We start from the raw sequence: 27898 nt of genomic DNA, 5'->3' as shown, positions 1-27898 counted from the left end.
CTTTGCAAATTTTTGGAGTTCCAGGCCCTCGATGTATCAAAAATAAACGACAACATCCAACAGCCTCAACTGGTCCCCACCGAGGTATCAAGCTAATCTACAAAATTCTCATGCTACCGTGAGAACGACCCGCACCTGAACCTCTGATAAGAAGTCAACAAAGTCAACACTTAACCGTCATCAAGATTTTGACCACGTCCTTTTTCTTTGCAATTAAATGGCCGCTATCCAACAATTTCGGAATTTCTGGCATTACAACCCAAAGACAGAAGAAAAACGGACACAACGGCCAAACCTAACATTGGAAACCCCATATCCAACACAAGACCTCTTATCCATTGAAAGGCAGGTGAACAAGATGGAAGCATACACAACACCTTCTTTGTGGATGCAGTGAATAAAAGAGAGAAGACGCGTATTGATGCTCGTTTAGTTCAGGGAGCCCAAGGGTACTTCTGTTGTCCACCATTAGAAAGAGCAGGAGAGGGAGCAGGCTTGGTTAGTTGGCATCAACATGGCTGGTGGAGGGTTCGTTGCGCAAGGAGAGGTGAAGAACTATAATGGGAAGGTGACCTTTTTTGTGATCATCACCTGCATGATCGCCGCCACCGGTGGCCTCATCTTCGGATATGACATCGGCGTATCCGGTGATTAATTGCCATCTTTATTTTTGCCGTCCAGACTTATGGTTCATTTCATAATTAATTTGAGCTTTTGCCAATTCAATTCCCCACCTCCAATGTTTTTTTTTTTTTTTTTTTTTTTTTGTGGTAAAGCCTGATTCTGTTTGCACTCGTCCATAGAAGATACATCCATTTTGAACCAGAAAATAAAATATTAAAAAAAAACAGAAAGAAAATCAGAAAATGAAGTCTATGACACATGAGTTCCTATATAATTAGCCATGCATGTTGGCATCCAATTAGTGACACTACTTAGTTTTTCTAAAGATGTGAGTCACCTCATAGTTATGCTCTTGTTTGAAATCAGCACTTTCAGATTTATATACTTATAAGATTTATTTCGTGACACGATCCTACAAACATCAATCGATCTAACGTCAATATTTCATTTTCTCATCTTGACAAATGGATGTAATTATAAATATTAATGCTATTTGATACATGTGCAGGAGGTGTAACTTCCATGAATGTTTTCTTAGAGAAGTTCTTCCCATCAGTGTACGAAGATCAGATAAACGCAGACGCAGGCACATCCAAGAGCCAGTGGTGCTCCTTCGACAGCCAGTTGCTGACCGCCTTTACCTCCTCTCTCTACATCGCGGGGCTCATCTCCACCTTCTTCGCATCCACGGTGACCAGAGTCTTGGGACGGAAGGCCTCCATGCTGTGCGGAGGTGCAGCCTTCCTCATCGGCTCTGCTATCAACGGCGCCGCCATCAACGTCGCAATGCTCATCGTCGGTCGCGTCCTGCTCGGTGTCGGTGTCGGCTTCTCGAACCAGGCCGTCCCCCTCTATCTCTCCGAGATGGCCCCCCCGAACCTCCGGGGAGCCCTCAACATCGGCTTCCAGCTCGCCACCACCATCGGCATCGTCACCGCCAGCCTCGTTAATTATGGAACCAACAAGATCAAAGGCGGATACGGGTGGCGCATCTCCGTCGCGCTCGCTGCAGTTCCGGCCGGCATCATGACCATCGGTGCACTCTTCTTGCCCGACACCCCCAACTCCCTGATCGAGCGAGGCAAGCTCGAAACAGCCAGGAGGATCTCGAGAAGGTTCGAGGGACCGACGACGTCGGCGAGGAGCTGCACGACATGGTGGAGGCGAGCAAGTCGGCGAAGCAGGTGCAGCACCCCTGGAAGAACATCCTCCAGAGGCATTACCGGCCGCAGCTCGTGATGGCGTTGTCCATCCCGGGTTTCCAGCAGCTCACCGGCATCAACATCATCATGTTCTACGCGCCGGTGCTCTTCAAGACGATCGGCTTCGGCGACAATGCGTCACTCATGTCGGCCGTCATCACCGGGCTTGTCAACGTCGTGGCCACCATCGCCTCCATCGCGACGGTCGACAGGTTCGGCCGGAAGTTTCTCTTCATTGAGGGTGGCTTGCAGATGCTGATCAGCCAGGTGGCGATCGCAGCGATCCTCGGGGTGGAGTTTGGCGTGGACGGGACGGGGGTGATGTCGAAGCCGTATGCGAATGCGGTTCTGGTGCTCATCTGCACCTACGTTGCGGCGTTCGCGTGGTCGTGGGGGCCGCTGGGGTGGCTGGTGCCGAGCGAGATATTCCCGCTGGAGATCCGGTCGGCCGGGCAATCGATCGTGGTCTGCGTCAACTTTCTCTGGACGTTTATTATTGCGCAGTTTTTCCTGACGGCGCTCTGCCACCTCAAGTTCGGGCTCTTCTTGCTCTTTGCTTTCTTTGTGGTGGTGATGACGCTGTTCATCATCTTGTTGCTACCGGAGACGAAGAATGTGCCTATTGAGGAGATGAATGTGGTATGGAAGAAGCACTGGTATTGGAAGAATTACATCCCTGACGACCCTATGGCGGAAGCATGAAGGAGGAGATGGAGGCGACGGGAGAGTTCTCTCTTCTTCCAAGAAACCTTTTGCCATTAGGAATGTATAGCGCTGAAATGTAGGAGGAGCAGTGTGAGGGTTATAGGAATGTATAGCGCTGAAATGTAGGAGGAGCAGTGTGAGGGTTACAAATAAGTAATGGTACAGGTTGGAAGAGTAGAAGAGGATACGTAAGACAACTTTATGCATCTTTACTTTGATTTGCTTCTATGTAACATTGTCAAAAATTTCATATGATTTTTTTCTAAAAAAATTTATTTATAGATCCCTAAATTGATCTGAACTTACTTTTAAGTCTCTGGACTTCTCAGATAGAATAAAATCTCTTTGAACTGCTTAAGGAGTTATTTTTAGATCCCTACTATCTATAAATTTATGTTCAGATTATACGGATTTATATTCAGATTACACAGATCACATAGGTTATACAGTTCTCTGGTTACTTAATTTCAATAACTAATTATATAGATTTATATTTAGGTTACACAAATATATGTCTTGGTCACGCTGTTGTCTTATCCGATTACATAGTTTTATTATTCGGTTATATGATTGAACGGTGGGGATCTAAAAACACCTTCTTAAGTAGTTCAATGAGGTTTTATTCCACTTGAAAGCTCTAGGGACTTAAAAGTAAATCCAGATCAATCTAGAGATCTATAGATATTTTTTTTTTTAATATATTTGAACTCACACAAATGACAAGTATAGGTTGCTTTGCTTTAGTGATCTCTTCTATAGTGTTATCTTTCTATATTCTATAGTTTATTATATGATTTAAATTTTTAACTATGATTTTGCTGGGAAGTTTGAGTCAAAAGTCATGACTACAAATTTAAATGTTACCATCTACTCTACGAAAAAAATTGAATGGGAGTTGAGTGTAATAATTCTTTTGGCCATTAACAATTACAAGGCAACTGAATATATTTTTTCATGTGACCAAGTGTTGCAGCTTTCATGTTTTTTGAACTTTGGTTGCTCTCTGTCATAAATTATTTTTCTCTAATCAATGTCAAAGCTATTCAAATTTATAGGTAATAAAACTTACATAAAAAGAAGCTATCAATGATACCCACAATCTCTGGAATTAGTCTACCTACAATAGTACTGAAACCGAATCGGATACAAATCAGATATTAGCATATCTATATCATATTTGTTTTGTCTGACGAACAAAATATGGATATGAATATTTTTTGGATACAAAAATTCATATTTACATTTGATTTAAATGAATACTGATATAATTTGGATACTATAAGTATAGATATAAGATATAAGTTAAATGATTACACTTTATGACTATAAAAAATATTACTAAATAGATGGTAAATCAAGTTAATAATATATTTATATGATCGTATATTTTACTTAAAAATTAATAAATACTATATAAAATTATATAGAGTTATAAATATATTCAATATTTGGATACAGATTGGATAGTTGTCTATCCATATCGATATCTATTTTTCATTGATGGATATGGATGCGAATATGGATATTAGTCGAATTCTAAATTTTTATCCATATCCAAATTGATTTAAATATAAAAATGAATCCGGATGAATATTATCCATACAACTTTTGTCCCTAGCCTATAATCATAAGAAGAAGACCTGGATATGTTCCTTGCCTTCTATGAGTAGCGTGCATCTTGATTTTTCAAGCCAACTTCGAGTATTTATAATGGGAGGACCTCACAAGCACTCTCGAATGTGTTGGAGATTAAGTCCATAAGAGATGTTTTCTTATAACGTTCCTCATCCACAGAGACGAAGATGAGATAGATCATAATGGTTATGCAGAGTTTATTTTTATCACAACAACCATAAAATATATCATTATCACTTTATCGGAGGCTTGTCATTAACCAAAGTTCAGATCAAATTAAAACACCTAAAATAAATTTCAATGCGTATTAGTATAGGCTACATCCAGATAAACTTAATTAAATAAATTCCAACATTCTCTTACTTAGCCAACCTAACACAATCATTGTTGTTTTAATTATTTAAAATATTTTAAAAATCTTTAATAAAATTTTCTCTAGATCTCATAATTGAAAAACTGATATGGATCCATATTTAAAAACTTAATTATTGCTCTGTAGGATATACAATATATATTTAATTATAAAATATTATCAGTGTGAATCATGGTAGCAAATATATTATGAGTCAACATATGGCTTTTCATATGTTATAATATTAATGATACCTTATAATCAAGTTTTAAAGTGAAATTTTACTTTATGAATAGATGGAACTTTATATCTATTCTTGATTTTTTTTATATCATACGGTGAACAGCTGATCAATATAAAATAAAGTAATTAAATTTTATTATAAAATCCAATATGATGACTTTATATATAGTGTCTGATAATATTCATCATAAAATGAGCTAATGAGCCACATGATCTCTCAAAATTCTTGGAATGAGTTCTTTAGGCAATGGATCTATAATCATTAGCTGTTCATTAATATGATCCATAGATACTATGTTCTTTATTTTCTCACCGGAGCTGAGTATTAACACCAATATATCTACTGATGCTTATATTTCTTCATACTATAGGAGAATCTTATTGTAAAATTATTATCATAGTATGTCTTTATCAATTTATTAATAGAGTCAACAACTCTAAATTCTATGACAAAATTTCACAACCAAATGACCTATAAGAAGTCTCATAATAGGCTACGTACATATGCTTTTCTATAAAAGATATAGCAAACAAAACTTTATTTTACACTCAAGTATGTCATAGCATCTCTTATAAATAGAAAGAAATATCCAATGGTAGACTTTGTACTATTGATGCATCTAGCAAAATCTAAATCCTAGTAGCTTATTACTTCAAGATGATCAAATAATTGTGTGTGAGCATGTAGCACTACAATAAAAATAATCTTAAACAACAGTCAAAAAATGTTGCTTGAAGGTTTAAAACCATTGCCTAATGATTTTGACGATGATTTGCTGCCATTGCTTATACGATCGTTGCCTAAAGTTAAAAGCAATGGTATTTTGATTTTAAACTAATGATTAAATAACCGCTGCCTAATAGAACCTTATGCAACTGTTTTTAATATGTATTTACAACAGTTATAATAAAGCAAATGCAACGGTTATTTTTGCTAAGATAGCATTTTTCTGAGACATTTACAATGATTTTTCTTATTTAAGCAATATTTTTTTACAGTAATTAGCAACAATTATTTACTTTATGCAATGATTAATTATAATTTTTGCAGCAGTTATGATTGTTTAGGCAATGGTGTTCGGAAGGATTTGATGGTGATTTTTATATTTTACGCAATAGTTATTCATATTTAAGTAACAGGTTTTTAAAGATTATCGCAACACTTTTTTCATTTTAGACAACTATTTTGTATATTTAGTCAACAATACTTATTTATTTAGACAATATTTTTATCAGATATTTTGGCAATGATTTATTATGTTTAGACAATAAATTTCTATTATTGCATATCCTATTTTAAAAAATATTTTACAATTGTTGCTTATTCTATTTTTATATTTATAACCTATATTTCCAAAATATAATTATTGCACGTCTTATTTTAATATTTTGTTCAATGACCTGTATTTTCCAAATATCAATAAATTATAATCACATATAACAATTAAAATTATAGTTGCAAAATATATTTATCATGACAAAATCTCAATAGTGTATGAAAACCAAAATGTAGTCCATAACTTCATATACCATCAACATTTAACTACTAACATTCAAAGAAAATATAAAAAACAATGTTCAATAGTCATTGTATTTTTTCTTGGTTGTCTTCTCGATGGATGATCTTCTTTATCCATAACATTAAATCTCCCTCTGAAGCATGTATCTGTCATGAATGAAAATTAAATCACACAAGAAACAATATTGAATAATCAAATGCTAAACAATATTAATTTACTATTTGTAATGAAAATAATTTATTTTTTTTGAATCAACCTAAATATTTATATAGATAAATAACTCATACATACCTATAAAGAAGAAGAATCATGTGCATCAGCTGAAGATGGTTCATGCATGCGTGGTATCCCAATTTTACTAGTAGCATCATCACGAGATCGATCATTCACTAATAAAAAGTCAGTTAATCCTTGGGGAATAACTAATTCTGGATTACTCTACTATAATTGTGAAAGCATCATTTGAAATTCATGAGCCATATGTACTCTCTCTTCATCAAATTTTTGGACCATATTTACTCTCTCTCTTCATCAAACTTCTTCTGCATATTCTTCTGTATAATTTTTTTGAAGTTATCTATCTCTTATGTTGGGCTCTCTTGGAATGATCATCATAAATTGATCTTTTTCATAAATCCTTTTGGATGACCCCTCTTTCATAGAAATGCACATGTCCAGATTTTTCTTTCCTAAAATTTCTGTAATTTTTTCTGCACTGCTTTCTCCTTGAATTTGAGATTGTATTTCCTCAAGCCGAGACTACAATATCCAACAATCAATTATATTAAATATTCTTATCATAAGTTTATTTCAAAACTAATAAATAAACATATTTAATGTCATAAATACTTTTGAGTTTAAAAAATTATACAAATTATGCAACTTTCGATTTTAGCACTTGCATCCTCATCAGCTTGTTTCCTCCTTTAGGCTTGCGAGTTTTAAGAAACATTTGAATTAGTGATGGTGGTTCCTTGTTTTCATTTGATACTGTCTAAAATTCAGTTATATTATCATGAATCATATATATATATATATATATATATATATATATAGAGAGAGAGAGAGAGAGAGAGAGCCATAAAGATATCTAACTTATTTCATGATAATATATATGATGGTTAAACAATAATACAAGAGAACATAATATCATCATCAAATATGATTGACAACATATATTAATAAATCAAAAATATTATATAAGATAATTTTATACAAAAAATCTAATTAACCCATAATATATTTACATATTGACAGATTATATATAAATAAGTATAATACAATAACAAATTGAACATACCAACTTGTCACAAATTCTTGCAAAGCTTTTAAGACCAGCTCTATGTGTGTACTCTTGCTTTCCTCGATTTGTTTGATTTTTCTTACTGACTTTTTGTAACAACAAAATATATTGAAAAAAAATAATTGATAATAAATTAGATATAAAATATTTATATATAAGTTATTATAATAAGTCATTATTTTGAAAGTTATACTTAAGTATTACAAGTATTTATTTTACCTTCACATTTTTTAGTTTCCAATAGTTAATAAGTGCTTCAAAATGTGAGTCTAATATCATTCTGACTTATTAGCCAATCTCTCTTCTCTTATGCTATATCCTGACAAGAACTTCTTTTTCAACCTACACTTGTAACCTCTCCAAGCATCTGCAACTGCTTGCAAAATTTATTTTTTGCCTTCATCAGGAACAATATATTTTTCCTACAATAATTTACAAACTTATTAGCCAATAGTCTTAGAATTAAAAATTAATAAATTTTTATCAGATATGCAAATATAAAAATACATTCACATAATTCCATACATTATTTTTATTTCGTTTCAGAACTATATGCCATGTACAATAGATCAAGGGAACAAATTTTGAATTTCGAGTCAAAGTTCTCAAGAATCTACTAAAGTCATCATATATTTTGTCATCACCGATAGATTAGCCCTTTTCATTGAGTATGATGAGCTTACGCTCTTCAAATTCTCGTGCATGTATTTCTTTACATAAGATAGGCCCTCTAGTTCTTTTCTTCGCATATCTTATTTTAATGGATAAAATTCATCAGTAGCATGATAGATAGTTATAAAAATTTTTCAATAAATAAATAAATAAATAGAAACAAATCTTATGAATTTATTAAATTACCTTCATTTTCAACTTCATCCCCAGTTCTTTCATCCTCACTTTTCTTGTCAACTTCTACATCATTACTTTCATTCTTAGCTTCTTCTCATCACATTCCTTATCACTTTGTCTCCTTTGCTCCAATGATTGTTCATCCCTTGATCGTTTTAGACTTCCTTTCGTTGGCACCTCTGTGGAACATATTTGAGCCCGACTATTGTTTAATGGCACCTCTTTTAGATGTATTTGGGGCTGTCTATTGGTATGTTGCACCTCTTTATTTTTTTTCTTGCTCACATTCCTTCTCGGCAAGCATGTCAAGTATTAACCTGGGCTTAAGTTCTTCTTTTTTTGTATGACTTCTTCCTTCCATCGTAGGACTCAAGCCTACCATTTTAATGCTCATTTCTTTAGTCTATGGTTTTTTTTCTTTTTTATTGAACTCTTTTCCTTTCTTTGTAGGCTTCTTTCTTTCTTTTGTAGGTACTTCCCCTTCTTCATAGATAGATCCTGCATGCAAAAAAATAAATATTTAATTAGATATATATATTTAAATAATAAATAATATCATAAAATATTTACTCAAAGATTTCATTCATCTTGTGCTCTACATAGATTTGTACTACATCGTTCCCTCTCACTACCTCCAGCATACTAAATATATCTCTATCATATTTAAGCTCTTTCAAGCCACTCTCAAAGCTATGCCCCATATAAGATTGTGAAAATAGATATACTTTTTATATCCTAACTGATCCATCATGTCTTCAAGCTCTGTAATACTATTTTATCTGGATTATAATTATCAAAGTAACTTACAGATCCCCCACTATAGTACATGTGAAGGGCAAGCTTAATGGATCCACCATAGTGGATCTCTATGGTGAATATATCACTATCCATTCATGCAAAACTATACATATAAAAGTAAGTAGAATAACCAATCTTCAATCATATTTCTATTTATTCCTCATAAATTGTATGAGAATATCAAAAGCTAACCAAAATAATATGCAACCATAGACTAATTCATGAAATAATACTAATAAAAAGAGTTCAATAAATACATATGAACTAGGCATGTGGTCAATATATTATATAATAAGCCAATCGATAAATTATATCTATTTTTATATTTGAAAGCAATTGACACATTACCTTTAGATGTTGTTTAGATATCTATAACATATGCACATGTTAGTATGCTTTGGGGGGAAGCAAAAATACTACTGCATATCAAGAAAATATTATAGGTAACATCTTGAGATAATTAATCAAAAAAAAATTCATATATTATAACTCAAACTTGTCTACTTGGATTAACTTATAATAATATTTTTAGGTAAGAGACATCTAGAAATGAAATAGCAATAGATCTAAGGACAAGTTACAAAATAAATCGAGTTCAAAATAGAATGACTATCAAATGAATTTGATATGGTGATTTGTTATGCATCCATATCATCAACATCCCAGTCCTCTTTGTTAAGATCTCCACCTCCTATAGAGCGAGCATTCAGCATATACAAGGGCATATCAATTGTTGTAGGAGCGATGCCTTCCTTGACCAAGTAACATCATCATTTTCAATTGGTATAGTATATTCTGATATTGAATCACTAGGCTCATCCAAATATGAATGGTGATCATTTGGATTTGAATCTTCTTTCATATCAAAGAGATCCCGAAGAATTATTTTCATAATATAATACCAATTTATATCCTTAGGATCTTGCACATAAAAAAACCTAATGCACTTGAGATGCTATCACAAAGGGATTATTTAAATAAAGCAATTTCTTGAAGTTGACATGTGTAAGCCCATAATCATTCTGCTCTGCTTGAAACCAATCACATTTGAATACAACTACCTTAAAATTTTCAGAAAAATCCAATTGAATGATTTGTTGTACCGCACGATAATAAGTAATATCTGCAACAATAGGATTTTGATCCCTTGAACTAACAAAACTAGAGGTCAATGCCTTTAATGTGACTCCACTATTCTGAGTTTTACATCTTGCATCATGTTTTCTGGTATTGAACCTGGAGCCATTGACGAGATATCCACTAAAACTTCGAGCTAAATGGTTGAGACCTCTAGCTAGTTGTTTGATCTCATCAGGGATTTTTTCATCCATGACACGAGTTTCAAACCAGCTAGTAAAGTCTTGGCTATGGCTTTACTCTCTCTTCCATTTACGTCTTCTACGTTGATTGTTAATTAAATTCTGATGCTCACTAAAAAAGAAAAGTATACTATTAGATGAGTTGTAACGAAGAGTAAAATTAAATAAAAAATAAAAAAATAAGATTGCTTTCTTACATAATATATTCTTGAACTTCATCACAATTAAATAAGATATATCGATGAGCCTGAATTAGTAACTCTTCATCCAGTTCAATAATCTTGCCTTTTCTTTTTTTCTTCACTCCTATTGCACGACCTATTATTGGGAATAGAGGTTGTATTTCATTACTTGTACCAATACCTTCAAAATTCCTCCAGCACCTATTCAATCTTTTAGCAACATTTTCATCCAAATATCTTAAGCAAAATATTAGATACTCTTCTGTCAAATAACCTTCTATACCCTCTGGATGACTCTTATTGCGAACATAGGATTTCAATTTGTATAAATACCTCTTAATTGGGTACATCCAACGATATTGTACCGGGCCACCAAGTTTAACTTCATTAGCTAGATAATAGGTAAATGTACCATTATATCAAAAAATGAAGGAAAAAAATTCTCTCGAGTTGACAAAGTGTTTCTATAATTTCAATTTGTAAATGCTCAACATCTTCTAATGGTATAACTTTTGCACATAAGCTACTAAAGAAAGCACCCAATCTAATTAGAGCAACTGCAACGTGCTTAGGGATGGTTCTTCTAACTACAACTTGTAATAAGTAGTGCAAGATAAAATGAGCATTGTGACTCTTATACCCAGAGACTTTTCTCTCTTTAAGTTGCACACGATATGATATATTTGACGCACAACCATCAGGAAGTTTAACTCCCTTTAAGACTTGACAAAAGACATCTTTCTCATCATTTGTCAAAGAATAGCATGCTTTGGCCAATAATATTTTTTGATGGTCTTCGGACTCAATAGGATGAAGCTTCTTTCTTATATCCATATCACGTAAGTCAAAGCGAGCATTCCCATGATCCTTTGTCTTCCCTGAAATATCAAACAAAGTTTCTAATACATTGTCACAAATATTTTTCTTAATATGCATCACATCAAAATTGTGCTTTAATGTGTTATGCTACCAATATGGTAACTAAAGAATATAAATTTCATCTTCCATGCGGTGCTAGCATTTTTGGTTTTCTTTTACATTTTTCCAAACTCATTGTTAAAATCATGTAGATGCTCCAATATAATTATCCCAAACAATGCCTTTGATGCAGCCCTAAACTCCATAGTACCATTGAAAGATGCTTTATGACGACGCCATCGATGGTGTGGGTCCAAAAATCTACGCCATATAACACATTTTCTACTATGCGCAGATATTAAGACATATATCATAGTTGCAAGAAAGGCATGCTAAACTCCTTTTTGTGCTCCATCTAGACAACATAACATATCCTAGAAAGTTATTGATAGTCCATAGTAAAGCAGCTTGTTTTTTAAACATTTTAAACATGTTAAACAATTCTAGAATGTCTCAACCTCCTCAACCATTAGATTTTTTTTTAATTTTTTTTTATAGTTTATTTTCTTTCAATAGAAATGTAGGTATGTTGACCCCTTCGTAACTTTGCATTCCCCATGAAAGTCCAAAAAGATGGAACTTAGCTTACTGCAAGTCTCACATGCACCATGGATTTGGCACCATATTCATGTTATCATGAGAATGCAACTCCAAAAACTCCAAAAAATGGCAGAACTTAGCCTAATGCAAGTCTCACACCATGGATTTAGCATCATATTCTTAAGAAAGGCCGAACTTAGCCTAGTTCAAGTCTCGCACCATGGATTTAGTATCATATTCTTATTATTATTTGATAGAACTCCATAAATTGATAATGTAGGAGCCAAAGAAAAATCAATTATGGGCTTTATGAGCACATGCAATCGACAGTTATTGCCATGCAGAACAAAGTAAAAAGGTTCAAGGGCCATGTGAACATGGTAGCATGAGGATGGTAGGGATCTCTACTCTAGCAAAGAATATATGCAGGTGCTTCGTCTTTAATGTTGGATGTGGGGATTGTCCTTGATAAGGAAAGGAGTGCTTTCTTCTAATGTCTGCCATCCACTGTCCACAACAAGAGCGCTAGTAAGTCTTTTCCCTTCAAACCAGCCATGATCCTTTTATATTATCAATCCTACATCTTCACAGCTTATTCTATGGACCCGGCAGGTAAACACTTGCTTTCCACCCTCTTCCATGGTTACATCAGTTAGGTCAATTAAGTAACCCAAAGCCGGCCATTAAGATATAAGAAACGCTAAACCCACAACCTTTGCCATTTTATCCTGCAACTTCTGCGATCATATTATCAACACTAGGATAGAATTGGACAAAACCTGATATTTTTGTATTATTTTTGTATATTATATTTAAATATCTTTGTGTTCAACTAGAATTTCTATCTGTCCTATTTATGCTTACAAATCATGGGACTTCGTATTGTATGGTGTATCTATCATTTCAATCAAAAATCTCCGAACCCTACAAAATATCATGCTTCTACCCCGATTATGCTCTCCAAAACCTCAAACTCCCACTACCACAACTCACACAAAATCCCATATCATTGAGAAAATCCCAATCGAAGCTTAAGAAACCCCTCCAATATCCTCAAATGCTCTTCTTCCCCATAGATCTCCAAACAAAGTCAATGAAATGAAAAAAAAATCAAAAACTAAAAGAAAATGATGAATCTATGAGGGAAAAGATCTTACCTTTGATTTTTTTTTGCTCATCCTTTGTTTCATCGATTTTTTCATATGTTTTCCTAGGTTTTTCTTCCATTTTTATATCCTCATGAGGTTTAATCAGTGGGAGGCTTGGAGCGGCGAATAGGGAAGACTTTTAATTGATTTAAATATTCACGAAGATAAATCACTCATGAATAATTTTTCACGTCCTTAGGACCTCCTGCACTGGAAATCTTTTTGCATTGGAAGATTTTATACATAAGCATTTAATGGTTTAAATATATTTATTTATTAACTTACAATTACATGGGAGTTGGAGTTTATTGGTTAATGCATATGGTTAGATTATTAACAAATTTCTGGTTCAAATCCTCATATCCACTTATTATGTTTACTTTTTTAATAAAAATTTATACACATCCATTTTTTTATACTTGAGGAGATATGAGTGATATCTGTTCGGACAATCAGATCTACTCCCTCCAATTTAGGATTGGATTCTGACTATATGTCGGCAACTGATGATGGACCGTCAAAACGGAACCGTCAAAGAAATTATCGGTTTGACTATGGCCTCTAAAGAGTTCGTCACCTGATATTCTATCGACATCGTTGAATACGGATGGCCGACTATCCATCCGTATACTGATTGCCTATCGATAACTCTGAATGTTGTTGGCATATCAAAATCACTGACTGCCAATCGGTATATGGAGTCAACGATCATGATACTATAATCGTGGATAATAACCACATACCACGATTGTTAGTGGGCATAAACTATCCACTAACTCCATGATTATGGTCCGAAAGTAAGGGTTAACTACCCTTCGTGCCATAAAAAGCGGGACTCCATGTGTTCGACGGTTACATCCAAACTGCCTATAAAGGGGAGATAAGGGAACAGCAATAGTAAGGAGCTTTTTACTAGGCTGAAACTTTATTGAAGTCTACTAATTCACACCTTTGCTAATTTAGGCATCAGAGGATCCTTGCCGGACACCATTCCAGCCAGTGAACTTGTTTTGCAAGTTGCTCTTCACCGGAGTCAACACACTCGGAGATTAGTCGCAACAGATTGGCGTGCCAGATAAAGGCAGATCCAACCATTATGACAATAATAAGAGTCCAGAATATTTTCACCGGCTCTGTCAGGCAACCTTCCCATCAGAAAGATCTCCCACCTCCACTAGTAAGGCCCAGTTCTTCGCGTCCGATCGTCACCACAGATGCTCAGCAATTTGCTGCCTTGGTGCAGTAGGTGAAAACACTGACGGAGGCAGTGCACCTCCTCCAGCAGCAACAAATACAAAAACAGCAACAGCAGTAATCGATAGTGGAGGAGTCGATCCCGCACACGATGCCATCCGACATAATCATCACATCCCTCGACGATCTCTTTCTCCATACTCGAAACGATGATCTACTCGACATTCACACCATGTCGAGCCACCACCATCCTGGCACTCCCATCGTGCCACCGCCAACCGCAACGCTCTCCTTCTCCTTCTCATCGCCGCAGCAACAAGAAGGAAAGAGGCTACGCTCGCCTTCCAATTCCTCTTCAAGTTCTTAGGGGATTCTATCCCTATATTCTCACAACAATGGCAACTCAATGACTATGAGCGCAAGCTTAGAGATCTCGACCGTCAACTCGCTCAGCTCCAAGTGGATGGCCGAGAATCCTCCAACGACTTCAACATCCACACTACACCCTTTTCTTAATGCATCTTAGACGAGCCGATCCCAACTCGATCCAAGATGCCATAGATGGAGCCTTATGATGGCTCCATCGATCCTGTTGACCATTTGGAGAGCTACAAGGCTCTCATGATGATTTAGGGGCAAGCGATGCCCTCTTATACCTTGATTTTCTAGCAACCATCCGTAAAGCTACTCGAGCTTGATATTCTGGGCTCCAGTCGAAAAGCATACATTTCTTCGAGCAGCTAAAGCAGTCATTCGTGACCTACTTTAGCACCAGCAGGAGGATGCTGCGAGTATCTGATAGTCTCTTCTCCATCAAGTAGAGTGAAGGAGAAACTTTGAGAAGCTTCATGGCGTATTTCAACACTGCCATGCTTGAAATCCGACACCTCAATGAGGATATGGCCATCTCAGTTATGAAGAGGGGTCTAAAAGGTTCCAAGTTTACTTATTTCCTAGATAAGACCCTCTTTCGGACATATGTCGAACTTCTTAAGCGCGCATATAAATATATCCATGCGAGCGAAGGCGCTACTGATCGGCATCAATCGAAAGGAAAAGGTCAGAAGAGAAAAAAGTAAAAGGACGGGGCTTCGATTGGACTAAATCGAGTATCAACCGATAAAAGAACTTCGCCCCACTGACAGAGTCCAAAACCGAATAATTTCGATTACAGGTATAGCTCCTACACTCCTCTCTTTGCTTCTTGTGCGCAGATATTAATGGAGATTGAGAGAGAAGACTACATTCGTCATCCTCCACCAATGAAAGTGCCCCCAAGGAGCCACGACAAAAAGAAATATTGTCGGTTCCATCATGACCACAGTCACGATATCGAACAGTATATTCAACTCAGAGATGAAATAGAAGATCTGATCCGATGGAGCTATCTCGAGAAGTATCGACACGACCGTCTGACTCAACCTCCTGCCGACCAATAACCTCAGCTTCAATCTAAAGAAGCAAACAACAACCGATCAATGGTAGAGTCATCAACATGATTTCTAAATGACCGAGACTGAGAGACAAACTCCAAAGAAGAATCATCCAAGAAGCAATGACAAGATAATGTAATTTTTTTTTGGATGATGATGCTCGAAGAGTACAGACTCATCATGATGATGCTGTCGTCGTCTCGACGATGATAGCTAATTATGATGTAAAAAAAATTCTTGTAGATAATGAAAGTTCTATGGATGTTTTGTTCTGCTCTACTTTCTCTTAAATACGACTATCTACAGACCAACTCAGAAGAGTCTCTACACCTTTGGTCGGCTTCACTAGAGATGCGGCCAATATAGAAGAAAAAATCACTCTCCCTTTAACCACCGAAATCGAACCACAACAAAGCACTGTCTCTTAATGTTCACGGTCGTCCGAGTTTCTTCAGCTTATAACGTCATACTCAGACGATCGAAACTTAATACGTTGAGAGCGATTGTTTCGACATACCATCTCCTTGTCGATTTCCAACAAGAAACGAATCAGAGAGATGCGAGGGATCAACAACTGACCCGACACTGTTTCATAATTTCTATCAATGGCAGCAAATCTGAAGACTCTCTGTCGGTTGATAAACTGGATCAGAAGGATAATGAAGAAAGGGATGAGCCAGTTGAACAACTGATTTGGTTCAATTGAGAGAAGATGATCTGACTAAAACTATTCAAATCGGGTCACTACTATCTGAGTCGGAGTGAAATCAATTGGTGGATCTATTAAGAAGAACGCTGATATCTTTGCTTGATCAACGACCGACATACCTCACATTCTATCAAAAGTGATAACTCATCGGGTAAATATCGACCCAAAAGTTAAACCGATGAGGCAAAGAAAAAGAACTTTTGCTTCCGAAAGATAGAAGGCTATCGACAAAAAGTCAACAAGTTACTTACGATAGATTTCATCAGAAACCAACTATCCAGATTAGCTTGCCAACATTGTGATAGTGAAGAAAGCCAACGAAAAATGACGGATCTGCATCGACTATATCAATTTAAATGAAACTTATCCAAGGACTATTTTTCATTATTGAAAATTGATAACTAGTCAATACAACATCAGGACATAGACTCCTGAGCTTTATGGATATCTTCTCAAGATGCAACCAGATCCAAATGGCACCCGAAGATGAGAACATGGCCTTTATAATCGATAAAGGTATCTACTGCTACAAAGTGATGCCATTCAATTGGAAGAATGGCAGAGCACTTATTAGTGGTTGGTCAACAAAGTATTCAAGAAATAAATCAGATGGAACATGAAAGTCTACATCGACAACATGCATGTGAAAAGTGCTAAGACCCACGATCACATCCGAGATTTAGAGGAGCTTTCGACACACTTCGATGACACTGGATAAAATTGAATCCAATTAAGTGTGCTTTCAGTGTGACAGTCGAAAAATTCTTCAGATTTCTTATATTGCAATGCAGAATCGAAGCTAATCTAAAGAAGATAAAGACAATTCTCAACATGAAGCATCCTGCTCCAAGAAGGAGATACAGCAACTAAATGGAAGAATCACCACACTTAGTCGATTCATTTCGAAGTCGCAGAAAGATCTTTACCCTTCTTCAAGACCTTGCGGCAAACAAAGACTTCTTATGGTCGGATGAATGCCAACAGGCCTTTGAAGACATGAAGAAGTACTTGGCATCCTCTCCATTACTTACAAAATGAAGGAAGAAAAAATATTGTATCTCTACTTGGCAATATTATTAGAAACAGTTAGTTCGATTCTCATCAGAAAGATGAAAATTGAATTCAGAGGCCAATCACTATACAAGTAGAATGCTCCACTATGCTGAGATCAGATATTTGAAGGCAGAAAAAATGATCTACACTTTGATAATATCGATCTAGCAACTTCGATCCTACTTTCAAGTACATTTAGTGGTCGTCTTAACGGACTAGCCCTTGAAAACGATCTTACATCGACCACATACCTCCGATCGGATAGTGAAGTGGGCAATCAAACTCTGTGAATTTAATATACAGTATCACCCATGATCGTCAATGAAAGCTCAAGTCTTAGCTGATTTTGTTGTCGAGTGCACCGTACCCGACAACAAATCTGATGATAAGTTTGTGCAAGTTGAGAGCTCAAAGGTCGAACTAGAATCTATTTGGGTGTTGCATGTTGATGGGGCATCCAACGCTCAAGAAAGTGGAGCTAGCTATTGAGAAAAATACCTCAAAGTTTGGTCCATAATGAGTCCAAAACAAGATCCAAAATAACGAACAGAATCCAACGAGCTCAAGAATAGTCCAAATAGAATCCAGACGGTTAAGATATACGAAAAAACATACGGACGCGAAGGAGGGGCACAAGGGGGCCCAGGCCCGACCTACAGGCCTGATTTGAGCCCGATATCCTAATCAAATACTGTTTTGATGATTCTAAAGGCTATATAGCTCCGATTGATGAGCCGTTTATTGCGTTGGACAGCTGGTGACATCCTGATTGTGTAGAGAAGCTTCAAAAAAGATTTCAAGAGCGTTTGTGAGAATTTTGGGATTTCTTATTGAGAGATCTTTGTATAAAGATTGAGTGATGAATTCTTCTTATATTTGTTTGATTTTCTTTCTTTGATAGTGAAGCTTGCACGCGCCATAGGGTAGGCTTGAGACCAATCCATGTTATTTTGATTTGTTTGTGATATTTTTCTCTCTCTTTTTCTTTCTTCCTCCATCAATAAGTGATATTAAAGTACAACAATTGATATCAGAGCATAATTTCCATAAACAAATAGTACCAAATGATCTAAATAGAGTTGTGTTGATCAAGATTGAAGATGGAGAAGATAAGCACAATCAAGATGGAGATCAGTCGATTCGATGAAAAGAGTAATTTCTCTTTGTGGTGTGAGGGTGAAAAATGTGCTCATCCAACATGGATTAATCGACGCTCTCTTATACGAGAAGAAGTCGGATACCATGGAAAAGAAGACCTGAGAGCAACTACAAATGCAGACAGTGAGTACCATCCGTTTGTACCTGACAGATGAAGTGATGATTCATGTATTTGACGAGACTTTTCTGATGGAACTGTGATCGAAGCTCGAGGAGTTGTACATGGCAAAGTCCATCACCAATACTCTTTCTTTAGAGCAGTTCTACCAACTGCGGATGGACGAGAGACAGACATGCAGGAACATCTCAATCACTTTCAGAAGATGCTCACCGATCTTCTTAGTGCAGGTGAGAAGGTTGAGGAGAAGATCAGGATATTAGTCTTACTAGGATTGTTCCTCCTTTGTATAAGTCCTTGATGACTACTATTCTAGTGGAGATGAGCACTATCAAAATGGACAAGATCACTATGACGATTCTTCGGAACAAGGTTCTCAGGAGAGAGAACCTAACTTCGACTTCAGATGGCGGTAGCTCAGTTTTGACGATTTCTGAAGAGGAAATGGTAGCAAATAGAGTGGCAAAGGATCGCAAGGAGGATAATTCAAATCCAAGATGAGGGACCTTAGCAAGATCAGGTGCTACCGATGCGATGAGTTGGGATCATGTTAGAGATTATCCTCAACTCAGAGATCGGACAAGGGCTACTGTGACGACGGTCTGTAGCAAGTCAGAAGATGATTCTTATTGATATCTAACGAGTTATCTACTTCTTTCCAGCAGTAAATTTTAGATTCTGTATACACCCATCATGTTTATTACAGAGAGAAGCTGTTTGACTTCCTAAAGAGCAGTGAGAGCATTGTTCATCTGTCGAATGGATCAAGCTGTGCAATTAGAGGCATAAGGACAATCAGCTGGAGGACATATGATGATATAATAAGAGATTGAGTGAGTTCGATACATATCCGATTTCAAATGAAATCTTATCTCACTGAGCAGACTAATTTAAACGGCTACAGGTGGATAGCTGATAATAAATTTTGAAGGTTATGCACGGCAATAGAATTATTTTAGAGAGAAAAAAAGGATAAGAAGATATTACTCTCTGATAGAGAGTCCAATGTGAGATGGAGTTTCACGAGCCAAGAGAGTCCAGTGCGAGGTGGAACATCAGGTGGAGGTGGATCGGGCATCACCTATGACTTGTCACCATCGACTTTTCTATTTCCTTTGATTAACTGGTGGGTGGCTGTCGGAGGAGGACAATAGTGGCTTGCCATGGGTGGCCACTAGATGCACGCCTGCAATCCATCCCTAGCCATCCTTAGTGGAGAGGGAAATACGACAATGAGAGATCCACCATCCTTCCTTTCTTCCCCTTTATTTATTTATTTATCAATAAATCAAACCCAAAATAAATAAATAAATAAATAAATAAAGCATCTACTACTATAGAGTCTAGGAATGGTTCCTTAGGCAACCAACCAAGATAGCTAGTTAGATCTATATCCGTGAAATCTTCATGTAGATATAAAAAAACTTTAATCTTTAAGGTAAATAACCTGTATGGCTTTGATATCACAATATTAGACTTTATGAAAAAAATAAAACTTATATAAAAAGAAGCCATCAATAGCATCTATGATCTCTACAATCAACCTACCTGCAATCATAAGAAGAAGATCCAAATGTGCTCCTCATTGTTCAAGGGCAGCATCTTGATTTTTCAAGCCCAACTTAAAGTATTTCTGATAAAAGATCTCACAAGTGCTCTCCGATGAGTTGAAGACTAAGTTCATATCAAATATTCTTTATAATATATTGATCCATCAGAAATAATATCTGAATTAGTCATAAAAACTGAGATGAATGCTATCTACAATAGTTATATAAGGTTTCATTTTATCACAATATGACTATAAAATATATTCTTATCACTTTATTAAAACTTATCTTTAATCAGAATCGAGATCAAATTAAAATATCTAAAATAAATCTCAATGCATATTAGTGTAGACCACATCTATATGGGCTTAATTGGATATATCCAACAAAAGCTTCATTCTCCTTTGTAGAGCGCAGCCACAACTATCTATGTTCCAGACTGAGATTAAGACTATAATTACTAGTATAGTGTTATGGATCACCTTTTGCTTATGATGGAAGGTTGGAAGAGTATTAGATACGGATTGCATCAGGGAACATCTCTTGCTTATGGAAGATTCGAAGAAATTCTAATAAAATCATGTGGAGATGGAATTCTTGGGAAACTTTTCTGTCAGCTCCTTTTACTGGTTTCTTAGTTTTGATGGTATATTAGCACCGGAATCTTCTTTCTTATGGAAGACTTGCGCCCCATAAAAAGTTCTCTATTGGCCTGCTGTTAAGAAGACTTTAACTACTAATAATCTATTAAAGAGAGGTTGGCTACATCTAAAGTATTATGTTGTCAATCAAAACTCTTTTAAAAATGTCGAGCATTTGTTATTGGATTGTTGTTTCTCCAGACAGATATGGGATCTTTTTTCTCACCATTTGAAAAATGAGACTATAATATCGATAAAAACTTTACATGGTCTAATAAGTAGTGTAGAGAGAGAGAGAGGAATGTGTTGGAATTTTTTTAATTTAGTCCCAATCGAATGTGGTCCATATTAAAATGCATTGGGATTTGTTTTACCTACTTTAGGTTGATGTAGACTCTAAGTAACGATAAGCCTCCCATAAAAAGATAAGAATATACTTGATGGTTATTGTGATAAAATAAAATTCTATATTACTATTATGGATAATGTCAGCCTTAGTCTTTATGATTGATTCAGATACTATCTCTGATGGGTGAAGTACGTTATAAAAGAATACTCCTATGGACTTGGTCTCTGAACTCATCCAAAACTTGTGAGTCCTTTCTATCAAAAATACTCAGAGTTGGGATTGGAAATTAAGATGCTGCTTGTGGACAGCGAGGAGTACATTTAGCTCGATTTTTTCTTTTGATTATAGTAACGGACTGTACCAGATAAGGCACATATAAGGGGTCGGGTTGGACTGAGGGTTTTGCAACCCGCGGTCCAAGACCAGCACGATCCATAAGAGCCTGGCTGACACGACCCGACTCGTGTGCCAACACAGACCCCTTAAGATGGGCTACCACGGCTCGTTAAACCTATGGGCCGATAGGCTTAGGTCATGTCGTGTCAGGCATGGCCCATTGCCCATCTCTAATTGACCGACTAATCACCAATACACCCTCAGGAAACTGGTGGATGGCCTTGGAGAGAGGGCACGGTCCACCATATGGATTTTCGATGCTCCCAACTGTATTTTAGAGGGAACAAGTGCTAGCTTGGCTTCTCCTTCTCCACCGATATTCCAAGCGATAGCCAGCAAATTGATGGTCGAACCGAGAGTTTTAGGCTAGTCATCGATGGCTGTGGTCAACTAGTGACTCATTGGCAAAGATTAGCAGATGAGGGGGTCACCAGATCCCTAGTTTCCATCTCTTGTGATTGTGGAAAAGGGAGGAGGGAGGAAGAAGAAAGGGGTGGGTTTTTGGGTTTCGACCCATAAACTCAGATCCAGATACATCAGGATTAGTATGCATTAAGATTTCAAATCCAACCCATTAACCTCAAAGGGTAAATCAAGTTAATCCGATTTAATTTGGTTTAGGAGATTTTGGTAATTTAGTCCCTAATAAAGTACTTTATTACATAAAGGTCATTCTAAAATTACATTTTGATCCCTGCTATAAACTTTATCATGTAAAGACCCTAGATCATTATTAAGTTTCGGTAATAAACTTTATTATATAAAGATCCTTTAATAATTATGATAATGTCCATGTTATATAATTTTATTATATAGAAGTCTATAAATTTGTACATATATTACATAGTTTTCATGTGCTATTTAATTTATTTGTTTACAAATAAAATATTGCAGATCTATTATCATATTCTTGATGATGTATTCATACCTTATTTTACATGTAAAGTTTATTGATACTAGTTATAAGGAATTGAAAATTTTTGATTTGATTGTTTTGGCATAATTACTAAAATATCCATGAACTCTTAAAACTAGAAATTTTCTATAATGTATAATTTTAGATAAATATAACTGATCCAATAAAATTTTAATAGTATCATAATTGTGTCTAAACTACTAAAATATTAATTAACCCCAAAAGAATATTTTTATGTTTGATGTTTAGATGGATGAAATGGGAGTGTATATTGGATTGAGTAATATTTTCATATCCGAAGGCATGGTATTTGTTTATACCTGATGTACATATTTTATTAGGTTTATTAGTGATATGATATATCACTAAATGGTTAAAATCCTAGCATGTTATGGCACTCATCTAAAAAAGAGACAAAATACGTGCTTAATTATTCGCCAAAGTTGAATATAAAAAAATTATTTATTTTGAATAAAATTTAATTAGTCTCATTATTTGATGATAATGTACATCTGCATTATTTACAGTATTAATTCCTATAATTATTGGTAGTAGCAGAAAAAAATTATTTTCTTAATGGATCCACTACAAAAAAAAAATTGTGGTAAAAAATTTTGTCACAAAAGACCATTTTTATCTCGAAAATTTTCTGCGACGACCAAAAATTCGTCGCAAAATTATTGCTAAAGCTCCATCGCAATAAATCATGATTGACTTTTTGTGACAAAACTTATTTATCACAAAAAATATACTTTCAGCAATAAAATACTATTTTATCATAAAAAAAGCCTCATCTAGCGACAAATATTTCATTGCAAAAAGATATAAAATTTTTTACAAAAAATATTTTCATCACTAAAAAGAGCAAGATTTTATTTCATATACATTATTAAGTAACAAAAATTTTTTATCGCTAAAAATTCTACTTTGCAACAAAATATTTTGTCACAATAGATTTTGAGTATAAATTTTAAGCAACAAAAATTTTTTTACTAAAAGTTGAATATTACGATAAAATATTTTTATTACAATAAAATTTTTAGTACAATATGATATATACTTTAAATGACAAAATATTTTGTCACAAAAAAAAGTAGTTTTAATGACAAAATATTTTACCATAAAAAGTGAATCTGCAATTTAGAAATAATTTTTAGTGACAAAATTTGTTATCACAAAAAATTAACACACCAATAATTTTTTTAATAACAAAATATATTATCACAAAAAAATTAATCTACCATTAGTGACAAATTTTATTATCACAAAAAGTTAACTTGCCATTAAAAAATAATTTTTAGTGACAAAATTTATTGTCACAAAAAGTTAACCTACCATTAATGACAAAATTTGTTCACAAAAAGATTAACCTACTTTTTTTCTTCAAATAAATAAATAAAATATACTAAAATTCAAATTAATTAATCTATTCATAATAATTCAAATATCTTTCAAATACATCGTCATATAAAGATTCCTACATGTTCTTCCATGCATCATCTTAACCACAAAAGTTCACAAATAAAATAATGTCTTGTATAATACCCATAAAGTTATAAAATGTCCAAGTCTTAAATAACAGCCACAAAGTCATAAAGCTTCCATAAAGCTCTCATGTAAGTCAATCCCTTTTTAAACCACAAAAGCCATAAAGCTTCCACAAAGTTCCATGTAAGTCAATTCCCTTCTCAACCGCAAAAGCTATAAAACTTCCACAAAACTCTCATGCAAGTCAATTTCTTTCTCAACAATCTATAATACGAAAAATAAATAAATCCAAAAAATTAGAACAATATAAGCATGCATGCAAAATTAGAAAATCTTTAAGCATGCATATAAGATATTTCCTCTGCTTTTCTTTGGTATCTGCAACCTGAAAAATTACCAAAGGATGGAAATTGAGCCCACCAAAAATTTTCTTTGTGTTACAAATAGATAGAATTACAACAATGGACTGATAGGATGAACATACAGACATAAAATGCGAGAGATAGTACAATGCCAGTTAATGCTTTAACTAGCATCAACACATGCAAAGTTGTTTCACTATGACTGTTAAAACGCATGAGCTTTTGCATTTGGTAGTCATCTTATAAAAGCAATTTGAGTAGATGCATAGGACAGACCTTCTCTAAAAACCAAATACAATTTCATACAACTTACCCAATATCTCAGAACTGCTTGGTGAAGCTCCACTAAAGGACTTCAAAGCTGCAAGCCTTCGTGCATGAACTTCCAAAGACCACAAGTGAAGTTATTAACCCCCAGAAAATGAAGGAATAAGAAAGAATTCAAAAAAAAAAGCAACATAATAGTTGTAGGAGATGAAGTAGATATATATGATTTCACTTGTAGTATGCTTGATAACCAAGAAACCAATACCAATTCAAACTAGTATGTGCTCTGCTAATCAAACTGTCCTCTTCAAGATACAAACGGGCCTTGGTCTGTCTTGGATGAGGCAACACAAGTAGGATGTCATATTCCAGTCAGCTACATTGACAGGTCAAAATGAATAAATCCTTTGTGGCACCTAATAATGGATGAATAACGAGTAACTCATAACAACTCTTATTTGGTATTTGATAGCAAAAAAGGAAAAAGTCACTTTTGGAACTGTTTTGTTTTACAACCATGAGAAAGATGGCGTCCGTGCCTATGCATCCAGTATATTATTTAACTACCATTCAATTAGCATATATTAGAAGTAAAACATGTTAAAGATATTTAAAGAGTAGTTTTTCATTCATGCTCAAGCCAATACTACCAAGAGTACAGTGATTGCACATGCGAACAAATTCACACCTAGCCATTATTTTGTAAACCCAAAATGGCACGCCAATAGATCAAATTATGGTTACAAGATATCGAAAGAAACCAATTTCTCATTTTGTTCACACTAAAATCGCTAATAGGATCTATAACCGTCCAAGGCAAGACAAATCAAAGTTTGTCGCATCAAAATAACATCAAAATAGTGCCAGGGTGAAACAAATCGATTGTGGCTGGTTACTAAGTACTATTGGTAGGGCCACAGTCCAAGTTGTGCCTCAAAGTCCATAATGTAGAAAGCAGTGAAGATTGTATTATTCTAAATGGCTTATGGCAACTACTGCAGCTATTTTGCTTTCTCCATAGGAAGGTAAATGATGATCCATTGGATCTTAACTGCGAAATCATGAGAAGTGATAAAATCTGAATCTTGACTGAAAAACAAAATGCTGGTGGTGCTGATAATAAAGTACAAAGTTGATGATGAATCTATAACAAGAGAGAAGGAAATGAGATACCTTCAGGTGAGCACTCGATACCTTGGCAGTAACCTGCTCTACAATTCGAGGTATAACATCAGCTCTTGTGACACCTCCAACAGCATCAATATTGGCAAGTGCATCCCAATTTGACGTGGGAATTCCACCACCTGCACTTAAACCTTCTGCACCAGTACCATCTGATAAAATTCTGGCCAAGTAGTAATAAACATAGCGCAGAACACTCCTATCCTCACATACTTGATGAAGCTGTAGAAGGATAAAACAATATGGAAATCAAAATAGCTTTACCACATTATGTATGAGTATATAAAAACTACTCTGTTCAGCTTATGCATCAGCCATGCCATAAAAGTTAAAAAATGGAAGTCAGGTCAGGTTAAGTCTTCTTATTATTGGGAGATGGAAAAAAATTCTAACAGTATAACGTAAGGAAAAAAAAAAGCATTTTGAACAGAAGATATAGAATCTGTACCAATCAGAAAAGCCCATGTGAGATGCGTGCATCTGGGATCATGCAGATCATTTTGACTCTTTATGCCTTTATCTTCTTTACCTTTTCCTTTAGTTTATTTCCTCTTCCATCTACTGTTCCTGAACCATCTCTGTTCCCCAAAAATGCATTGTTAATACAACTTTTTGCTTCTTCCTAGCTAGCAAATAACTTATGGAATGACTGGTCAACAATCCAACGAAGAACACATTCCTTTCTCTCTTGGCTAAATTAATTTAAGATTAACGACCTCCATCAATAAGATCTCCTATGCTCCAACCACTATTCGGACAAATCCTCAAACATTTGTCACCTCTTTACTTCCTTGCGACAGCAACCTCCTCTCTCTTCCAGCGAACCATTGCACCGTCCGTCTTGCAATCGGCAGCCAGAGCCTCCTCACCTTCTCCTCCTTGGCCCCACCCGGCTCTCCGATGGCCCTAAATCTCGACAAGATCGTGATCTCCGGCATCGATTTATTATTCCTGGGTGAAACCAGAGGCCTCCATCCGGCACTCCCAAACCCCACTCCACGGAATGGAAGAAGATAATTTGTTTAAAATAAAAGAATACAAATATGGGGGAGAATCTGTTTAAAATAAAAGAATACAAATCTGGGGGGAAACAAAACTGAGAGAACGGGAAAGAAGTCTAACTGTATAATGTCGATGAGATCATGGATTTCTGCCGTCGATCCAGTGGGATGGTTTTTGAAACCCCCTCAACGCTCTTCGAACCGAGATCCCTACCGCCTCTTATTTCTGGGTCGAAGACGACGAAGGCTCCTTGGCCATCAGATGGCACGCACGATGGGCATTTGGCCAACTCAAACCGCCACAATTCCCACCAACCGGAACCAAAGAAAACCCTCTGCTCCGCTCTCTTTCTAAGTGTTCGCCTTCCCCTCAGCGAAACCTAAGAAACCCCTCACACAAACTCAATCGAAACCTAAGAAACCGCTCCTCTCTCTCTCAGGTGTTCTCCTTCCCCTCAGATCTCTGAAAAAGAGAATGAATGAAAAGAAAGACAAGGGAAAAGATTTTACCTTTCAAAATTTCTGTGGAATAGCCGAGCAAGGCTTTGTTTTCCTTCAGTTTTCCTCTATTTTTTCTGTCCTCAGGAGTCGGGTGGGAGGCTTGGGGCGGCCGAATGACGAAGTGGGACGGTGGGAGCTTTGGAGCGGCCGAACAAAGTGGGACGTCGGCAAGGGTTTTGGGCGGTGACTGAACAAGAAACACGGCGCGGAAGGTTTTTTTTAGACAGAGGGAACAGCGTTTG

At 35.7% G+C, this 27898-nt stretch overlaps 1 protein-coding gene and 1 long non-coding RNA gene across 8 annotated transcripts; one reads left to right on the top strand and one right to left on the bottom strand.

Moving 5' to 3' along the window:
* Positions 1-361: 361 nt before the first annotated feature.
* Positions 362-2838, top strand: LOC105042783 (sugar transport protein MST6). Its single transcript, XM_010920102.4, is given in 3 exon segments — positions 362-647; positions 1133-1708; positions 1711-2838. Coding segments are annotated over 3 exon segments (1527 nt in total). The 5' UTR covers positions 362-514; the 3' UTR covers positions 2529-2838.
* On the bottom strand, positions 2466-27898 carry LOC105042798 (uncharacterized). 7 transcript variants are annotated; one of them, XR_012140988.1, is made up of 6 exons: positions 27666-27898; positions 26603-26732; positions 25019-26376; positions 8443-8931; positions 6573-6670; positions 6274-6427 (listed from the first exon to the last, which is right to left on the bottom strand). It is a non-coding gene; the product is annotated as an uncharacterized lncRNA (long non-coding RNA). The 7 variants fall into 7 exon arrangements; XR_012140989.1 differs by lacking the exons at positions 6274-6427; positions 6573-6670 and adding an exon at positions 2466-2600; XR_012140987.1 differs by lacking the exons at positions 6274-6427; positions 6573-6670; positions 8443-8931 and adding an exon at positions 11278-11610.

Source organism: Elaeis guineensis, chromosome 4 (assembly GCF_000442705.2).
Source record: "Elaeis guineensis isolate ETL-2024a chromosome 4, EG11, whole genome shotgun sequence".
Lineage (NCBI taxonomy): Eukaryota > Viridiplantae > Streptophyta > Magnoliopsida > Arecales > Arecaceae > Elaeis > Elaeis guineensis.
Note: the sequence above shows the minus strand (reverse complement) of the source record. Positions and strands in the feature narration are given on the sequence as shown.